Source organism: Marmota marmota, unplaced genomic scaffold (assembly GCF_001458135.2).
Source record: "Marmota marmota marmota unplaced genomic scaffold, marMar, whole genome shotgun sequence".
NCBI lineage: Eukaryota > Metazoa > Chordata > Mammalia > Rodentia > Sciuridae > Marmota > Marmota marmota.
The window spans coordinates 13,684,160-13,705,482 of NW_025999982.1; the positions used below are offsets into that span (position 1 = coordinate 13,684,160).

Here is a 21,323-nt window from a genome sequence, read left to right on the forward strand (position 1 = left end):
CATGCTCCCCCTCCCTACCCCACTATGAGTCAGTCACCTTATATCAGAGAAAATATTCAGCATTTGCATTTTAGGGATTGGCTAATTTCACTTAGCATTATCTTCTCCAACTCCATCCAATTACCTGCAAATGCCATGATTTTATTCTCCTTTATTGCTGAGTAATATTCCATCGTGTATATATATGCCACATTTTTTATCCATTCATCTACTGAAGGGCATCTAGGTTGGTTCCACGGTTTAGCTATTTTGAATTGTGCTGCTATAAACATTGATGTGGCTGTGTCCCTGTAGTATGCTGTTTTAAGTCCTTTGGGTATAGACCAAGGAGAGGGATAGCTGAGTCAAATGGTGGTTCCATCCCTAGTTTTCCAAGGAATCTCCATACTGCTTTCCATATTGGCTGCACCAATTTGCAGTCCCACCAGCAATGTATGAGTTTGCCTTTTCCTCCACATCCTCGCCAACACTTATTGTTGTTTGTATTCATAATAGCTGCCATTCTGACTGGAGTGAGATGATATCTTAGAGTAGTTTTGATTTGCATTTCACTAATTGCTAGAGATGATGAACATTTTTTCATATATTTGTTTATTTATTATATTTCCTCTTCTGAGAACTGTCTGTTCAGGTCCTTGACCCATTTATTAATTGGGTTATTTGTTTCTTTGGTGCTTAGCTTTTTCTAATCCCCCTTCTACTAAACTGCTATGACAGCTATACAGAAGAGTCATCTGGCACATCTTATATGCCATCTTATGAAGTTAAGGGGGGCTTGCTCTTTGTGTTGCTGTCTCATCTCCCCATACACAATATAAGGTATTCAGGATGTTTTGTGTCTTTGAATCTCCCCAATGTTGTTGTTTGTGTGTTTATTTGCAGTACTGGAGATTGAACCCAAAGCCTCACACAGACTAATTAAGTGCTCTACCACTGAGCTATATACCCCCAGATCTTTTTATTTTGTTTTTTTGAGACAGGGTCTTGCTAAGTTGCCCAGGTTGTCTTCAAACTTGTGATCCTTCTGCTTCAGCCTCCTGAGTAGCTTAGATAGGAATGTGCTACTGTGCCTGCTGAATCCCCCCTCAATTTTAAACAAAGTAACATGAGTTACAATATAAGCCCTTCATGGTAGGGGCTTTATCTGGTTTGTTTTCTAAAGGTAGCTCCTAGAATCCTGCTTTGACACAAAGCATATACTCAATAAACAATTACTGAATGAAAGAATAATCATATTAATACTATGTGTTTAAAAGAAATTTGTTCAATTGAATAGTACTATTAAGATAATCTTAGCTATAACTATGCTTTTGATTAATTTTTCAATAGCTGTGTGATTTTTATCAATGACCCAAATCTATGACTCTGTAGCTTAGCATTGTCCTAAGATACATGAAGAACTTCCCTGCCCTGCCCCCAACATGAACTAGAATCAGTTTACATTCCCTAGGAATCCATGCTTTACCAAATACTCCACTTCCCAATATTTGCAGACTTACTTTTATTACACCTTCTTTTAATCTGAGCATGGCTTTCTCTATAAAATGGTTAATCTTGCCAAAGACCAGGATTGTTGTTTTATTCCATCTCTATCAGTTCACACAGTGGTACAGCCAAGCAGGCCTCCTCTAGCAGTGGTGAGGACCAAGGTAAATTCAGCTCATTGGCTTTAGGGTACATGCTGGCTGGGGGTATAGTAAACACATCACTTTGTGTCAAGATCATCCACTCTCAGATGATTGCTCAAAGGAGTTTTCCCCAGCTCTGAAAATCCCCTTGTCTTATATTTCTCCTTTTAAATCTCATCATTTAAGGTGAGACTTCCCACTATCATGAGTCCCTTAATTTTGCCCTGTTCTATATTTGGTGAAGTCTAATAGTTTACCTTGCTTTCTCCTGTTTGTTTTTCTACAAAATACCAGAATTCTCTAGCAATAGAAGCCCTGTGATAGGTTTCCTTCCTATGCTGCAGGGAAATATCCAGCAAGGGACTCCTCCTGCAAACCTCTTTCCTGAACTCCCATTATTATCAAGAGGGACTAACAGTTCTTTTATTCTGGTTTTTGGTTGGCAACTGATGGCAGCACCAAGTATTATTTAGGTAAATTACCAATGTCTTCTGTGTTTACTTTCGAGAGGGACTCTCATACCACCTCAGTGAACTGAGCTCCAAGAAGTGACAGCTGCAAGGCCATAAGAGTATGTGTTCACGATGAACTCATATTGTCAGCTGCGTTACAGGCAGTGCTCTCTGATTCACTGAGTTTTTGGTGCATGAGAAAATAAGTTGGCTCCTGGTACAACAATTAGTAATGGGTGCAATTTTCTGGTGTTTATACTAAGGATTTGTGGAATTAAATTTCTAGTGGAAAGATCAGTCTGGGTATACATTGTCCAAATGAAGTCATTCTCTTTCCCGAACAATTTTTATTTTATCTCTCTTTAAAACAAAATGCTTCATGAGTTGGTTATTTGAACTAGGTAACAGAAAAATTAAGAACATTTTGAAGCAGAAACTTAATTGAAAACTGGATTTGGATTTGGTAGGTTTTTTAAAAAAAAGATCAGATATATTCAACTCTTGCATTTAACCTGTAGATGTTAGCTATATGATTAATATTTTGCCATACATCAGGTGACTCGAGTATGCAAAGGCAAACTTTTAAATCGGGCCCCCAATTCTCTCCTATTCTTGATTTTTCTATGTCCACCATCTCTTCCAGCCATTTAGATTCAAAGCCAAAGTCTACCTCCAACTCTCAATGGATTATGATTTCTAATCATTTTCCAAATCTGGTGAATTCCACCATTCCATATCTCTTGTATGGAATATTAACATAACCATATAACTGAAGTTATATCCCACACCAATCCATTCTACCTAAATCCATTTAATGCTTTATTAGTACCTTGTGAGCTGCATACAAACTCCTAAAGCAAGTATTAAGTTGCTTTCCTAATTGAGCCAATATACTTTTTCAGTCTTCCTTCTCACCACTATCTATAATTTGGCTTCAATAAGAGTTAAAACCATAAACTCTTAAGCCACACACCTCTGTTCTTAATGACCCTTTGCTCATTCTGTTTCCTCAACCTAAAAGTAGCCCTTCAAAAGCCACTTTCCCCACAAAATCTTCTCTAATCACTCTGACCAGATCTACATTCTCTCTTGAGTCTCCACAGAGGTACTTGGGCATCTCTTATCCTGCAATCCCTGTAGTTATTTATGAACTTTATGTCCCCCTCCACCCCACTATGTGGATACTTCATGAGAGTTGAGAACTTGTCTTACTCATGCCCAAGGTTCCTGCAGCACCTTGCATACAGAAAAAGGCTTAGGACATCCCAAAAACACAGAGCATCTCTATAAAAAAGATGCTATTGGTGGAGCTACAAATGTCATGGTATCCTTTATTGTACCCATTACATGAAAACCCAAGCAAATGTCTTTTAGCCTCAGAAGCTATCACTGAAGACGGCAGCAGCCCCTGTTAAAAACAACAGTCATCAGGCAATTTTTGACTATTGGTCCACACTACATATTTCATTGCCCCTAAAATGGTGAACAATCACTTCTGATATTCAACCTGTGGAGTTTTTTTTTGATGGATCTGTCATCTTGTTTCCCATTTGAAACAATTAAACCCTCAACTAAACTGCTTTAAACAAATAAGGACATATATTGTATAAAATCATGGGAAGTAGATGAGCTCTTCAAAACAGATGATTTAAGTAACACAGTGCTATCTGTGGACTCACGGGATATTCCCATATTTCTGCTTTGCCATTCATAGATTCTACCCTATCACAAGGCTGTCCCTTTTGAATTTACTGCTAGTAACAATGGGAGACACAGCGAATCTACTCACATCTAATGGGAGAGAACAAAGGAGGCTTCTCTTCTAATTACAGAAGAAAAGTCTCTCCTTTCAGTCTTATTGGCCTGTTTAGTTCATTAGTCTAGCCCAGGATAAATAACTATGTCCAGGAAAACACCAGGCATCAATTTGCTGACGCTTAGGTTTCTAGAATAATTTCTAAAATGAAGGTTTGAGTTTTCAAGGTTGGCTAAGACTAATTAAACCATTTGGAAGAGATATAAATTACTAAAAGTAATTTGACACTCTAAAATACATAAAAAGAAGCGATAGAATGGATGCTTATAGAATAAGTAATAATTATGAACTAGAATTACTATTCAAACAATGACTGACTTTTTAAATCAAGAAACTATAATTTTTTAGGTGTAAATTTTTTTAAAAGATTTGTACAACCACTGAGTGAGATTTTGTTACACCGAGATATCAGTGTTTACCTATGGAATCTTCCTCAAGGAAGAAATGAGACTTATTTAGTGTAGATTGAATTCTATGAAGTCAGGGACTGTGCTATTTCCCATACTTAGCAGAGGGTCTGGCAAAGGGGAGATACGTTTAAAAAATTTTTCTGTTTGGATAAATAGTATAAATTTCAGTAAATGATGCATACTTGTACTAGAACAGGGCATCACACTAAAGATGAATCCTGGGTAGCAGATTCATTTAACTATGGAAGATACCCAGGGAAAGGTTTTGCAGAAGGAAACTAACTCTGTAAAGAAAAAACAACTAACTGCTGCTGTGCTCCAGGTAAGGATGTTCAATAATCCCAGCAAACATCCACAATGACATTGTAGTTGAAGAAATATCACTCTGTTTTGTTTTTTAAAAAACATAGCACTCAAACCACTTCGTTATTATCCTTCTGTGAAAGCCAAGCATTTGATCCAGAGAAGTCCTGGGTCTCTCTGGCATCTGCAAGTGAAATATGTGTTCTCAGGAGGCCTCCCAACAGAAGCCAACACATTCCTACAAAGACATCTCAAAACACCACTGACCAACCAAACAAACTGTCCTCTCCTGGATTTCCCTGTAGTGGAGAGGTTAAGCCAAAGCGTCCCCCTGTGGGCCGCCATCTTTCTGCTGACTTTCTAGATAAATGTGGCCCAGCTGTTTCACTGACCTTCCAGGACACTGGAACTTCCCGCCTCCAAATGCCATGAAGCAGTCCAAGAAAGCATGCTTCTCTAAATTTGCCTTTTTCCAGCGTTCCTGTGGGAAGAAAACATTTTTTTTTTTCCAAATCAGCCTTATATAAATAAGCTTAACTTTATGTCTCTAGGCTAAAAATGACCTTGTACAGCTAATCCTTGCATATAAAGTTGCAGGGTTGTTGGTAATTTTTTCCAACCTGTTATTAATATCAGACACAATTGTGGTTTTGGAACAGGAACTTATAAATAAAAAGGTTGAAAAAGAATTCTGTTAAGTGGTAAATATAAATGATAACATAAATCAACCACAGAATGGACCTAAGGAGAAGTGTATTTATAATAAGGTCTTAGGCTCCATCATAAAATTGGTCTTTGTAATAAATTTAGTAATAAGACACCAACAACCCTGCCTATTAGAGAAAGCTGAGGACACAGAATGAATACATCTGGAGGCTAGTTTTGACAGTTTTACCTAAAGGCAGAGAATGAACTGAATGGCCTCCTAAGATTCTGTTCAGCCCTGTAACTCTCTAGTTATAAGAAATAGCAGATCACTGTTTTAATTTGCTTTTTATTTTGTTTATTTCTTGGAAACCAATAACACAAGCAATTTCCCAAAAAGTATGAAACAATTCGATTAGAACTGGGGGTATTTACTTTAACATGCCTCCTGTTTTCAGATTAAAAAAAATATTTTAAAGTATGGTATGCTTCTTCCTAAAGCATTCCTATCTGATTTGTAAGTGCTACACTGTCTACTTTGCAAATATAATCTGTACTTTGAAGCCAACTTTGTTTATGTTTATAGTTACTAGAGACATATAGCTATGTAAAAATATAGTTTAAGTTTATAACTTCCAACTCCTACCCCCCCAAAAAATATTTTTTTAAATCAAAGAGTAATGTGTATGGAAAGAGAACTTACAGGTTTGAACAGTTCAGGTTCAGGAAAATACTTTGGGTTTCTGTGTAGCCAAAATGGAGACAACATCAATAGGTCACCAGAAGGAATAGTAAAATTCTATGATAAAAAAAAAAAAATCGGTTCCAAATCATTTTTTAAAATTTCCTTTGAGGAGCATTTGGGTCTTTAAAAATAATGCTACAACTATATTGTAACAACAACAAACATTTCATAATTGATGGTGAGAAAATCTATCTTTTCTGGACAATTCCCTTCTACTATACAACTTGGCAATGACTGACTTCTATTTTGATTATTAGTTATACCTACATATATTTGATTACATAGAGGAAAATATTAGGTAAGTGTCAGAATTTTAGAAATGAGTATTAATCCATTCCAAAGCAGCTTTTGATGTTTGATGTTGGGGTTTGCAGCCAGTGTTCTTCATGGAAACCACAATGAATCTCTAAGTTGTGGTAAAAAAAAAATCTAACTCTTAAGACAGGGACCATGGTCACTGCAGCACTGAGGACAGAAGTAGTTGTGTCCTGTCCCTGAGAATACTGAAGATAGTGTCAGGGCAGGGGTCAGTGGATTATTTTATTTTTTAGTTATTATTATTATTATTATTTCGATCCAACAGCAGTTATTGGGGCGTGAAGAAGTTAAGGACAACTGGTTAGGAAAACACAGGAAAAGTCAAGTGTTGTGCATTTATTTGGTGGGGTTTATATTTGGGGTTGCCATACTCATGGGACTGGGAATAAACAAGCGTTTTCTGAAGCAGAAGAGTGGATGTCATCCTTTCCAATTCATGTGCTAATAAGTTTTCCTGATCTATAGATTATACACCCAGAACTAAAGCTATTTCATAGAATCTCCCTTTCCTCACCATTTGCGGGAACCACAAGACAAGATCCCCAAGTTGTGTGATCACTAGAAGGTGACCAACTTTACTGTAATGAAGTATTTTATGAGGTAATGCTCAGTCATCCTAAGCATGTCTGTTTAACTCTGCATGACTTTGAAATATTCTCACAATATCTGAAAAATACTTTGTGTATACAAATGATACACCTCACAATTTAAAATAGGTCTTTTTTATTGTAGCAGAGAGTTGCCAGAACCCCTGTCAACTCCTATGGGAGTTGAATATGTTGAGATTTGGCAAGTAAGAGGAGAGCTGGGGAGAATCAGCTCCCTAACTGGAAACAGCAAGGCTTTAGCTGGGGGTCTTCTAACCATTTTAAAAAGAAAAGGAGAACTCTGAGATTCCAGTCCTCAATGTTCATTTTATTTCTGCTGGAATTAAGGCTAGAGGGGTCATAATTACTTCTAAATCAGTTCTACAGGTACCTAATGTGTATGTGGGGGAGGAACTGGGGGCAGCTCAGGAAAAATTCTGTCCCTCCCCACCTCACCCCATGGTCCCCACTGTTGTGATTATCACTTGGAGACTGCTCACTGCTGCCACCCACAAATCTGGCTACAGAGTAAAGGGAGTAAAGGAGACTTCAAACAGGCCTCCAGGAACAAAATTAACATTAGCAAGAGGGAAGACACAAGAAAGAATCTTCCAGTACATGATGAATAGCAGAAAAGAACATGTTAGCTGGTTGCATCATAGAAATCCTCTGAAAAGGCTAAGGAATCTCAATCTTTGTTTACATAACAAATGAAGAGAAAGATGGAGAGGAAGACAGAACATTGGCAGGACCAGAATGTAGATCCCCAGTAAAGGGAAGTTAACATCACTCTGTGTTGCAATAACTGCATGGCGCAGACTCACAGAATTGAACCTGGCCAGCCCACCTCACCTGGATGCTGTGAGGCCAAATGAGTTTCATCTGCTAATCTGGAGGCAGTCCTTGCTTGAAGAGGGAAGAGAAGGGAAGACTTCCTCTTGTAACTTAAGAAAGGGTATCAAGAGCTAAGTGGGTGTAAGCAAAGTCGAGTCCTGAAGAGAAAGGAGTAGTCCTTCAAAGGTAAAGGTGAAAGAAAGAGGAAGGGAGAGAGGGAGGAAGGAAGAAAGGAAGGAAGGAAAGAAGGACGGGAATCTGAGAATTTATGAAAAGGGAGCAGTAATAACATAAAATATGTTTAAAGAGACTGTCATGAGAGAAAACAGATGAGCCAGTAAAATGAGGAGAACAAATTATAGATCAATCTTTCTCACAAAATTTGACCAGAAATCCTTAGACAAATATTAACAAAATAAATCCAACAATGCAGAAAAGGAATTATATACCATGATCAAATGAGATTTACTCCAGGTATGAAAGGTTGGTCTGACTTTCAAATATCAGCAAGTTTAATCCACTATATCAATAGGATAAAAAGAAAATACAACAATCAATTGATGCAGAAAAGTACTGGACAAAATTCAATCCATGGAGCTGGGGATGTGGCTCAAGCGGTAGCATGCTCGCCTGGCATGCGCGGGGCGCTGGGTTCGATCCACAGCACCACATAAGAATAAAATAAAGATGTTGTGTCCACTGAAAACTAAAAAATAAATATTAAAAAATTCTCTCTCTCTCTCTTTAAAAAAAAAAAATTCAATCCATGATGAAAGTTATCAGTAAAGTAGAGAAAAGCAAAATTTCTTCAATTTGATGAAGAGCATCTAAAAAAAAAAAAACCTTAAGCACAACTTTATATTAATGGTAAAAGATAAAACATTTTCAGGCCGGGGATATAGCTCAGTTGGTAGAGTCCTTGTCTTGCATGCACAAGGCCCTGGGTTTGATCCTCAGCATAAATAAATAAGTAAATAAATGCTTTTCACTCTAGATCAGGAACACAGGAACAAAGTAATATCTGATGTTTCCACTAGTAGTCAACATAGTGCTGGAAGTTAGTGCCAGTGTAATAAAGCAAGAAAATAAAATAAAAGGCACACAGATAACAGAGAAAGAAACAAAAATATTGTCCACATTAAAAAATTCCTATAATCTATAAAAATACTCCTAGAGTCAATAAACAGTCAATAAATTATGTTTAGCAAAGTTGCAGATACAATGTCAACACACAAAAATCAAATGTAATTTCTGTAATTAATATACAACTGAAAACCAAACTTTAAAAAATATCATTAAATAAAAGTTCCAAAATGAATGATATGTTTAAGTTATAAATATTTTTTTTTTAAAAAAAACACCCACAGGATCTGTTTGCTTAAAGCAACAATTAAGAATACCTACTGACAGATGAATAACTAAGTTGTAATTGCTAATTATTTACTAATCAAAATACAAATATGTCTTAATAAAAGTTCAATAAAGTTGTAGTACCATTCAGGGATTAACATATTGCTCTACTTAACTAAAACCAAGCAGAATATTTCCTCTCAAAGAATATTCTCACGCATAGTCACAACTTGAATCAATTAATAATTTGATTAATGAAAAACATGGAACTGTCCTGCTAAAACAAAAGTCTATAATTTATGTGAGACCAGTTAAGCAAACTTTGTCTCCTTTGGAAGAAACACTCATTAACTATTATAAAATTTGAATTTTTATCTCTTTTGTGTTCTACTCCAAAATTCTCTTGGTTTGAATTCAAGCACTCATAAGCTATTTATTAACAAAAGTAAACAAGGGTGAAAGACTGAGTAAATGTGATCTCTAGAGAAAATGCAGGCCATAAATCAAACCACTCTAAAATAAATTCATTCTGCCTGATTGATTCACAAATATGTAATGGAAAGTCTGCCAATGTACACATACCTTTTCATGGTGCACATGAGAATATTCCCCTGCTTTTCATAGAAAGCCCTTCTCTTCCTCACTCAGCTGTTGACTCCTAGTATCAACTGAGATTATCCATGACTTTCCTGCTATCTTTTACCATATCTGCAATCTGTGGCCTGAAATCATCTTCTAGTTATCCAAAAGAATTTTTTTCACATTCTGAACTCCTCAACCCATTGTGGCTTGGGAACTAATTGGTTGAATTGGCAGAGAAGAGACCATCTGATCCACCTGCTTGATTTGAACAGGATGACACTGATTCTAACATAGGATCACGTGGTCAAAAAGATGAGCACAAGGTTATATTCTACATTAAAGAAATGGTGCCTACAACTTATATTAGTAACCTGCCCCAGGGTCACTTAGTGCTTACTAGAATTTCAGGACTTGTATAATAATGTGTGCTATCAAAATTCCAATGACATTTTCCACAGAAACAGAAAAAATAATCCTAAAACTCACATGGAATCACAAAAGACCCTAAACAGCCAAATCTATCTTGACCAAGCTGGAGGCATTGTGCTATGTGACTTCAAAATATACTACAAAGTGATACAACCATACAACCATGATCAAAACCTCATGGTTGGGGCTGGGGCTAGGGCTCAACAGTAGTGCACTTGCCTGCCATGTGTGAGGCACTGGGTTTGATTCTTAGTACTGCATATAAATAAATAAAGATCTATCAACAACTAAAAATAAAACTATTTTTTTAAAATCATGGTACTGGCAGAAAAACAGACACATAGACCAATAGAACAGACACACAGACTAATGGAAGAGACACATAGACCAATGGAACAGAATACAGGGCCCAGAAATAAATACATGAATTTAAAGTTCCCTAAAGACCTAAAAAGAGCATGCTACAGGGACACTGCTACATCGATGTTCATAGCAGCACAGTTCACAATAGCAAGACTGTGGAACCAACCTAGATGCCCTTCAATAGACGAATGGATAAAAAAAATGTGGCATTTATACACAATGGAGTATTACTCTGCATTAAAAAATGACAAAATCATAGAATTTACAGGGAAATGGATGGCATTAGAGCAGATTATGCTAAGTGAAGCTAGCCAATCCCTAAAAAACAAATGCCAAATGTCTTCTTTGATATAAGGAGAGTAACTAAGATCAGAGTAGGGACGAAGAGCAGGAGAAGAAGATTAACATTTAACAGGGATGAGAGGTGGGAGGGAAAGGGAGAGAGAAGGGAAATTGCATGGTAATGGAAGGAGACCCTCAGGGTTATACAGTGGAGGAGGTAGAGAGAGAGGAGGGGAGGGGAGGGGAGAGGTGGGGAGGGGGGAGGGTGGAGGATGGGAAAGGCAGCGGAGCACAACAGACACTAGTATGGCAATTTGTAAATCAATGGATGTGTAACTGATGTGATTCTGCAATCTGTGTATGGGGTGAAGGTGGGAGTTCATAACCCACTTGAATCAAAGTGTGGAATATGATATGTCAAGAAATTTGTAATGTTTTGAACAACCCACAATAAAAAATTAAAAAAAAAAATAAAGTCAACTGACTTTAATAGAGGTGCCAAGAATACACAATGGAGAAAGGATAGTCTCTTTAATAAATGGTGCTGTATGCAGAAGAAACATATCAGATCCTTATCTCACAAAATTTGCAAAAATCAACTCAAAATGGATTGAACTTAAGACCAAAATTGTAAAGCCAGTAAAATACAACATAGGGGGAAATCTCCTTGATAATTTTTTGCATATGAACCCCAAAGCATGGGCAACAAAGGCAAAAACTGACAAATGAAATTACATTAAATTGAAAAGCTTCTGCACATCCAAGGAAACAATCTTTACCAAGTAAAGAGATACTATAGAATGAGAGAAAATATTTGCACTTCATACTGAGAAGAGTTAATATCACAAATATATTAAGCACTCAATAAAAAGAAAAAAACTGATTAAAAAAAGTCAAAGGATATAAATTGACATGTCTCAAAAGAAGTCATACTAGTGGCCAACAGGTATACAGAAAAATAGTCAACATCACTAATAATCAGGAAAATGCAAATCAAAGCCATAACAACACTTCATACCTGTCAGAATTTCTATTATCAAAAAGATAAGTGTTAGTGAAGATGTGGAGTAAAGAGAAGCCTTGCAAACTGTTGCTGGTTTGTAATGTAAATTAGTACAGCCATAATGGGAAAACAGTATGGAGATTTCTTAAAAACTTAAAACTACCATATAATCCAGCTTCCTCAGTACTTAGCATATTTTCAAAGAATATGAAATCTGTACACTAAAGAGATATCTGCACTCCCATGTTTACTTCAGCATTCTTTATAGTATTATGATATGGAATCAACCTGTGTCCATCAGCAGATAAACAGATAAAGAAAAATTCACACATACACACCAAGAAATACTATTCAGCCTTTTAAAAGAAGGAAATCCTGTCATTTGCAACAACGCAAATGAGCCTGGATGACATTATGTCAAATGATCTACGCAGAAACAGACAAACAAATACCACACACAGTGACACTTATAAAGTAGAATCTAAAGACGTTGGAACCAGAAGAGAGGAAAGAATGAGAGTTACCGGGGCTGAGGGACGGAGAGGGACCTGAAGTAATGTTAGTCAAGTGATACAAAATTTCAGTTATATAGTAAAAATGAGTTCAAGATATCTATAGTGTAATATGTTGACTATAGTTAATAACAATGTATTGTATTCTTGAAAATTGCTAATAAAGACATGTTGAAAAATAATAAGTATGTGAGACAATATATATGTTAATTAGCTTGATTTAGGCATTCCACCTGTATGCAAACTACAAAACGTTCTATATGATAAATATATATATATATATATATATACACACACACATATATATCCAAATATATATATTCAAATTTAATTCATCCTTTAAAAATAAGTTAAAATTAATCAATAATATATCAATTAAAAATAAAATATAGAAGCAAATAGGTACTTTTTTTTCCTAGAAGGTTGATCATTTTAAAACAAAAACCCCAAAGCTTACCAAAATTTTAATTGGCTTCATTACTTTTCTAGTAATAATACCAGGGGCTCTTAACCGAATGGTTTCCAAAATGCACCATTTAATGAGAAGGAGCTTCTTCAATTCTTTCTCAGTCACTTTAATCTTGTCTTTACCTGCAAAGAGAACTTCTTTAAAATGAAAAAAAAAAAAAAGAGATAAGCTCAAGAGACTAGAAAGTGATTTTCTGTAAAGCGCCTTAACAGAGGGTAAATGCTATCTCTGGCACGTAAAGTGTTACTGTTGCTATTACTTTCTGCCTCTTATTCTGTGACAGGATGTGTTGGTATCCACCTTGGCTCCCACGGTCTTATGATTATGAAATGACAGAGATAGCCCTTATCAGGAAGGGGTTCAGTTTTCCCTCATCTCATCCTTTCGCATCCAAATTGAGAATTCCTATTATAACAACAATAAAATTGTGGCATCAAATGTACAACGAATAAGCCATAAAAAGCTACCTGGCTTTCTTTTTCTGTCTTTTCCCTGACAATTATTTTTTTTTAAATCATTCATTTCAAAAGATCCAAAAAGAACATTTAGAGAGGGACAGTGGTCTCTGGGACTTCAGCTGGAACTGTGAGTGTGCCCTCTCAGTATGGGAGCTGTGACTTTCCTGAAGTACATGTGTACTTTAATATTTAGAAGAAGGAACCTGGAAAAGGATTAGAGGTCAATCTTTGTATGGTCAGGCTTCTCAGTCCAATTAGACAGCCTAGAGAGTGATATTTCAAGAAAAATATTTGCTTTTTGAAAATTACTTAAGACAACACAGCATTCAGTTGGTGTGGACAGTACTTGCTTAGTAAAAGTCAACAACACTGTCAATATAATTAAGCTGAACCATTCCTCTTTCATTTCTACTTCTTGGCCATTTGGGGAGAGGGCGGGTGAGAGTGAGGTAGGGGATCTCCATCCGTGTCTCTTGGACTCTGCACATGCATGTGTCCTAATGCATAAATAGCTGTTGAAGAGCAACCACAAAAACAATACTAACTGAAAACCATCTTGATATGGCATGAAAAGAGAGTGGTAGCACAATCTTTACTTGCTTTCTACTTTTCTTGAACTATCTCTATGTTTCTTAAGGGACAGTTCAGGAAAATAATTTAGAGAGTCTATAGCTGAACTTAGCAATTCTTAAAATGACTTGAGATTCTGCATATGTAACAAATATCATTTCACAGTTGGTAACTTAATGGAGAACAAAGTATGTGTCATTTCAGGAAACCAGGAAATTTAGGTATCAGAAGGTCTTTACCATCAAAAAGACTGTAAATTAAAATTGAAGAAAGGACGAGTACTTTCTTTGAACGGAGTTAAATAGAAATTTAAAGGTTGTAATTGGTGGATTAGTTTATGAGTGACACACACAGAGTAGTGCCTAGCATGTAGTAAGTGCTCAATACAAAACATTGTTTGTAACTGCTACCGTTACTGTTAGTATGAATTTCATGGTTCTATAGGATCCATACTTCCTAATATGGTTTTATTCCATAGCTGATACATTTTTTTTCCTGAATCCTTTATTGGGAGAAAAATCTATAGATTGGAGGAACACACCTAATACTATTTTGACATCATGTATGAGGAACTATTTCAATTCCTCTGCTCTGGTCTGGATATGGTTTGTTCCTGTGCTGTAAGCTTGGTCCTGAATGCAACCTATAAAAAGGTGTGGGACCTGTACATGGTGGAACCTAGAGGGAGGTAATCAGGTTGTGCTCACCTGATGAAGGGGGTAATGCTTGCCTTACATGACTGGATTAATTATTGAAAGATGGGGTTGATAAAAAGTGAGGATGCCCCCAGTGCTTGACCTCTCCTGCACATAGTTGTTTCCCTTTCTGATTCTCTTCCATGTTGTGAAATAGCCATGGACTCTCTCTAAACACACAAGGCTATTTAGACTTTCTAGCCATCAGAATTGTGAGACAAATAAATCTCTTTTCTTTTCAATTTTCCCAGCTTTGGATATTCTGTTATAGTAACACAAAACCAAATATGATACTCACTCCATAGATATTTATTGAGCACCTCTAGCAAGTTTGTAAGTACTAAGTATAAAGATGAATGTCAGGGCACTGACTCTTAATAGCCTGATACAGGTGACAAACAACTAAAAGGAGTTAACTTGTAATAAGTGCTACCACATTAGAGTGTACTACTGCCTGTGGGCGAACAGTGGTGACAATGACCAGACAGGAAAAGGAGATGTTGAAGAGGCTTCTTAGAAGTAAAATTAAAAAAAAAAAAAAAAGTCAGCTACCTGAAGATAAAGGGCATGTCCAGATAACAAGAATTCATGTGTCTGGAGCAGAGTCCAATGCAGAAGGTAATTAGATCGATCAACTGTGGATGAAGGTCCAAATAAGCCATCACACTTGGTTCACTGGGGTTGTAATGGGTCTACCCTCTTTCCCAAGGTGCTCCACTGAGTCCAGTATGCTCACAGCAGCTGAAGTCAGAGATTGTGATAGATGGCTCCTTTTCATCTATCCAGACTCTCAATGTATCCCAGGACTGTCAGGTATCAGTTCTGGGTTCTCCTCTCTTCTCTACCTACTTTATTTCCCTGGAGAAATCCAAACAAACCTCTTTTTTTTAATATATTAAATAATTTGGATAATTATGTTTTGATGGGCTCCTCCAAAAAGGGTAAGATTCCATTTGTTTTGGATCTTGTTTCTCCTATTCCCTGACTTACACTCAGTATCTGACATAGTGCCTGGTACATATTATGCACTCCATATATTTTTATTGAATGAATGAATGTATATTTAATATGGTGGTAGGATCAATTAAGAAACTTGAAGCAAGGACCTTGGCATTAGACCAGAGACCCTGCACTTACTAGAAGAAAAAAATAGGCCCTCTAACATGTTAGCTTAGGAACCAACTTCAATAAGATTCCTAAAGCATAAGAAGTAAAATCAATAATCAATAAATGGGATGGTATCAAACTGAAAAGCTTCTTCGTGGCAAAAAAAAATCAAGAATGTGAACCGAGATCCTGCAGAATGGGAGAAAATCTTTACCACCACTATGGAAAGCAGTATGGAGATTACTTAGAAAACTTAGAATGGAACCACCATTTGACCCAGTTATCCTACTCCTTGTTATATACCCAAATGACTTAAAATTAGCATACTACAGTGATGCAGCCACATCAGTATTTATAGCAGGTCAATTCATAATAGCCAAGCTATGGAAACAACCTAGATACCCTTCAATAGATGAATAGATAAAGAAAATGTGTTATATATATGCAATGGAGTATTACTCAGTCATAAAGAAGAATGAAATAATGGCATTTGCCAGTATATGGATGACCTGGAAAATATCATTCTAAGTGAAATAAGCTAATACCCCCCAAAAGCAAAGGCTGAATGTTTTCTCTGTTTTGTGGATGTTAACCTAAAACAAGGGAAGTTGGGGAGGGGAATAATAGAAATCCATTGGATTAAATAAAAGGAAATGAAGGATAGGAAGTAGGAGGGGAAGAGGAAAGACAGCAGAATTAATCAGGTATAATTTCCTAGCCTTGTATTTGAATACATGACAGGGTAAATTTGCACCATGTACAACCATAAGAGTGGGATCCTAAATAGAAAAAGTTGTACTCTATGTATGTATAATTTGCCAAAATACATTCTACTGTCATGTATTACTAAATAAGAATTTTTAAAAAAGCAGGGTGAGGTGGTGCACATCTGTACTCCCAGCTCTTCAGGAGGTGGAGGCAGAAGGATTACAAGTTGTAGGCCAACTTGGGTAACTTAGTGAGATCATGTCTCAAAATAAAAAAATAAAAAGGAGTGAGGATGTAGCTCAGTGACAGAGCATGGCTGAGTTTAATACCCCAAAACCCAAACAAACTCACTTGTAGTTTGTGTAGGGCAATGGGAGAGATTTAGAAAAGTCAAATTTGAAAGATATTTCTGAGGAACAATACGAAGATATTTTAAAAAGAATATAGTAAGAACCTGGTATATACTGGACCAGTGGTTCTCCAACATTAAGTGTATATTACCATCATGCGAAAGGGTTGTTGAAATACAGATTGCAGGACCCAAGAGTCAGTAGGCCTGAGGGGGCCCAAGAATTTAATATTCTTCCAAGTTCTCAGGTGATGTTGATGCTGCAGGCCCCAGGATCATATTTTTTAAAATATTTTTTTAGTTATAGATGAACACACAATATCTTTATTTATTTTTATGTGGTGCTGAGGATCAAACCCAGTGCCTCACATATGTGAGGCAAGTGCTTTACCACTGAGCTACAGCCCCAGTCCCCAGGATCATATATTAAGAAACACAGTGCTAGATTAAAAGATGTAGAAAATATCCCTGGATTTCATTTCTTAAACATCCTGGACTTAAAAGAGTTCTTATCACTAGTTCTTAAATGATCTCTTCTATTTGAAGAAAATAGAGACAAACATACTAAGTGAATAAAAATGACAATTTAAATCAGAAACCCCGAGTATCAATGTTGCCAACTGAAGGCTTTTATCAGCATGAACGTACAAGATGAAAAGGACTTTTACTTTTTATGAACCATAAAATTAGATAATGTGATGATTAATTCTAAAATTTTAATTAGCCAGAATTTTAGAAATGTGCCCCAATTATATCATTTTTGCAGCTCAAAAAGTGTTATCCTCATCAGAAAAGGAATGCCAACACACCTTCTGGGGGCCCTGGCTGAGCTTGCCATGTGGCCACATATAAACTGGCCCTAAAAGCAGTAATTCTCACCTGTTTCTATGTCATCTGTAGCTGCTTTTACATCATTGTGGCAAATTTTAAAAGAGGCCACATAAAGCCTAAAATATTTACTTTCTGGCCTTATATAGAAAAAGGGACCTCAAGGGAGCAAGCTATCAGTTTGCTCCTCATTGTACCTCCAAATGCTAAAAAGTCCAGATTTTATTTCAGCATTTAGATTTTACAAACACTATAAATTCTATGTTGTCTTTACTGTTCCTATTATTTACATAAGCTTGTCAAGTATACAATGCATAGTATCTGAATAACCCTGTAAAATACAGTTATTTTATAAGGAAAACATAGACCATAACTAAAGGGGAGAAATCTTTGTGTAAAAGATATGCTATTATAATGGTCTTCAAATTATGTTCAGGTACCCAGAGGGCACATGGGAACAGATAAGGCTAAGAAGATCAATTTCCTGATTCTCAACATTTGGTTTGCTCTTTTTCTAAAACAGATCTTAGAAAATACTGTGTTGCAATTCTTTTTCCCACTTCCTTATACAGTCACCTTTTCCTCACTTCCCAACAGAATGTCCTGCCTCTTAGCCATCCTGATTTATATCTGCTGCACTAAAGCTGCTCTGTTTTCCCTGAGGTCCAAACATCTCTTGGGTACCAGACAAAAGGGTAATTAGATAACACCATGCACCTGAGGGAAAAGTACTTGAAAGCAAAGTAAAACAGGCATAGGAAAAAAATTCTGTCCACAGACAGTCTTATTCTATATATGTATCCAAAAGCCTTTGCTCATAAGCCATGTATCTGTTTCCATGATGTCCACCTATCTTAGAATGACAACTCAAAAGTGAGTGTCACAGCAAAACATATTAACGTGTTTGATTGATTAAAAAAAAACTAAGATATTTTCCATTTGAAAATAAGTCAGACCAACTCAGAAAGTCAAAGGTCGTGTGTGTTATCTCATTATAGAGGATAAAGAAAAAGAAAGGTGTGGGGAATCTCATGAACCAAAGGAGGACTAGTAGAGGAAAGGAACCGGGAAGGGACGAGGGGTCATGTGCATGTCTGAATATGCTACAGAAAGTCACTGTTGTGTATAATTACAATGCGCTGATAGAAAATGTGGGGGTGTGGGAGGAAACTGAGTTGGATTGGTTGATTAGTTAGATACTTAAGGACTGGCTTTGTGAATTAGGTTATAAGGCAGCCATTTTTCATAACTGACTGGATTAAATCTGCAACTTTTGACATACAAATATTTTAAATACACAAAAAGCATGTAGACAATTTATCAGGAAATGTTTAAAAATAAGATTACAAATAGAAGACATCAATTTAAATGCATGAAGGGATACAGAATTCTTTTAGAATGTACTTGCAAGGAAAAGGAAAGATGGGAGGAAGGAAGGGAGGGAGGGAGGGAGGGAAGGAGGGAAGGAAGGAAAACAGTGCCTAACAGCATATATTAAGACACGAAGCCCTGGTAGAAACCCTGAATGTCTGTTATGAGACAGAAATAACAGGGTATTGGAATTGTTGCAGTGTGCATGGTGAAGAAGACACAGGCTGGAGATTTTTCCTCCTCCTCTTCTTCCTCCTCCTCCTGCTCCTCCTCTTATTCATCCTCTTCTTCCTTTTTCTCCATCTTCTTCATACTAGGGATTGAACCCAGGGGTGCTTAACCACTAAGCCATATCCACAGAAGGATAGTAGAGATTTCTAATAAGAGACAGGGGCCCAAGTACTTGGCATGTGACTGATAACCTAGTAGAGGGTCAAGAAAGATTCTGTTGGGCTGAATGACAGGTCTTTTAAGTTGTTCCTGACTGCAATATATTTTCTTCCTTTCTTGCCCCATATGTTTGTTATTTTTAAAATGTCAGCTAACACCTAACTTTAAATTAACACTGGAGAAATGAAGATCTGGGGTATGTCCAGGGAGGCAATGCAATATGGGAAAGAGGCAGATTATGCAAATGGAAAAGAGCAGACCTTGAAAACTCAGCAAATGCAGGAACCAAGGGTCAGAGAAGACTAGAAGCCACCTCCTTACTCTATCTCTCTCATTTTTCCCATCAAAAGTTCCTAGAAATCTGAGACAGAGTTCAGATCAATTTCACCTTTATCCTGAAAACCAAGGAGGCCCCAGGAAGCTAGGACCCTTGACATATAGAAAATATATATAAATTAAAAAAAAATATATATATATATATATAAAATGAGCAATAACCTACAATTCAGATTCAAAATGTAACTTGTGTTAAAAAAAAAAGTTCTCTACAAACCTATTGAGAACATCTACATTGGACAAATTCACCAAACATTCCTTCTAATTGTTTTTTCTGTTTTACTTTGTTGCTGCTATAGGATACGGAAAAGAAATGTTTTTCTATTTGAGGAAGGATAGGGGGTGATCACCAGTCAAGTTTTTATATTTGAAACCAGATCTGTGACATTCCAAAGTGACCCACCTATCCTAAGGCAGGCAAAATTCTTGGCCCCCAAAAGTTTGGGCTTTAGTAATGGTAAAGTTTCTAACCTCATTTAGAAAAAAGTTCTGTGTTAAGTATTATTATTTTACTTGACCGAATTACTAAGTACAAAGACATTTTAAATTGCATTATATAATACAGAAACAAAGGCTTGTTTTGAGTTGAAGATATTTCAAACTATGACCTATAAATGTATGAGAGATGTAGACTACACTTGGAAAATAAGTGTTTTGATCAAATATTTTTAGTTCCTCAAATCCCCGTGTGATGTGGAAAAATAAAGTAGTATTCTTGGACTAAGCAAAGAAAAATGAAATATACTAAGTTTTCAAACATCTTTAGAATAAAAGACCTTTTTTTCATTAAAACTCTTAGAAATAGCTCTGTACCCATACTGTGAATATTTCAATGCACATCTGTGGTTTGTTCCTCCAGCTTTATGCCTCTAAAATTAGAAGGCTCCCCTTGGAAGGATGCCAAGGTAATCATCAGAAGGGCTGGAGCCTAACTGAGACCAGGACCACTACAGAAGACAGACAAGGAAAGAAACTATGGGTGATCTAGGGTAAAATTTAGAAGTCATCTGTTCAACTCTTGGCATAAATACAACAAAATCAAACCTTGGGATATCTGAAACCAAATAAAAGATGATTCTTGTATTCAGAAATAGCAAAAAATGTTTCTAAAATATTATATATAGCTTTGACATTAAAGTCATAATAACAAGCAAAACAGTGTAACCATGAATTGTTAAGTATATGCAATAGATTGAAATTCCAGGACTCCAATCACTGGTTCACTCCATAGAAATTTGCTACATTATCTCTTAGGTACTAGCTCAAGCATAGGTGCTATGGGAGATAAGCTGAGAATAACAGTAATGTATTGGCTGTCTTATCTCACAAATATTTTGGATCTCTGCATTTATTCCTTTATAGCTACCTACCAGCTAATCCACTCTCAGAGAGGTTCATGTGTCCAAGGAGACAAAAAGCATCAGAGCAACCTTCAAACCAATGGCCATTTATATTGAAAGCCCTTGAGCTTGCTAATATGCCACAGCACTTCCCCAGAGAGGAGAAAGGAAAGAGCAGTACACATATGGCCTTAAAGGATCTTGGACCCAAGGACAGAGAACAATATGTGTATATAAATAACTAAGTTTCACAGGAGAGGATTCAAGTGGAGTCTGTGGAGTTCATTCCCTTTCACCTGGGGCTGGAATTTAAACTAAGCCTAGAAGGATGGATATGAGTCACCCAGGCAGAAAGAACATGAACAAATTCCAATATTCATCATAAAAATAAGATTTCTTGGACTTGAAAGAAAGAAACATGAGTCAAATAGAATTGCTACAGG

At 36.5% G+C, this 21,323-nt stretch overlaps 1 protein-coding gene across 3 annotated transcripts in view; it reads right to left on the reverse strand.

The window, feature by feature from the left end:
- The window catches only part of LOC107143971 (24-hydroxycholesterol 7-alpha-hydroxylase), a 117,022-nt gene that overhangs the window by 18,080 nt on the left and 77,619 nt on the right, over window positions 1–21,323 (reverse strand). For 2 of the 3 annotated variants that reach the window (XM_048805421.1, XM_048805422.1), the window contains exons 8-10: window positions 12,717–12,865; window positions 5,958–6,053; window positions 5,002–5,090 (exon numbers count right to left, since the gene is read on the reverse strand). In XM_048805421.1, coding sequence (XP_048661378.1) covers window positions 5,002–5,090; window positions 5,958–6,053; window positions 12,717–12,865 — 334 coding nt within the window. The remainder of the gene's footprint in view (window positions 1–5,001; window positions 5,091–5,957; window positions 6,054–12,716; window positions 12,866–21,323) is intronic. The other variant, XM_015487819.2, reaches the window with a different exon arrangement.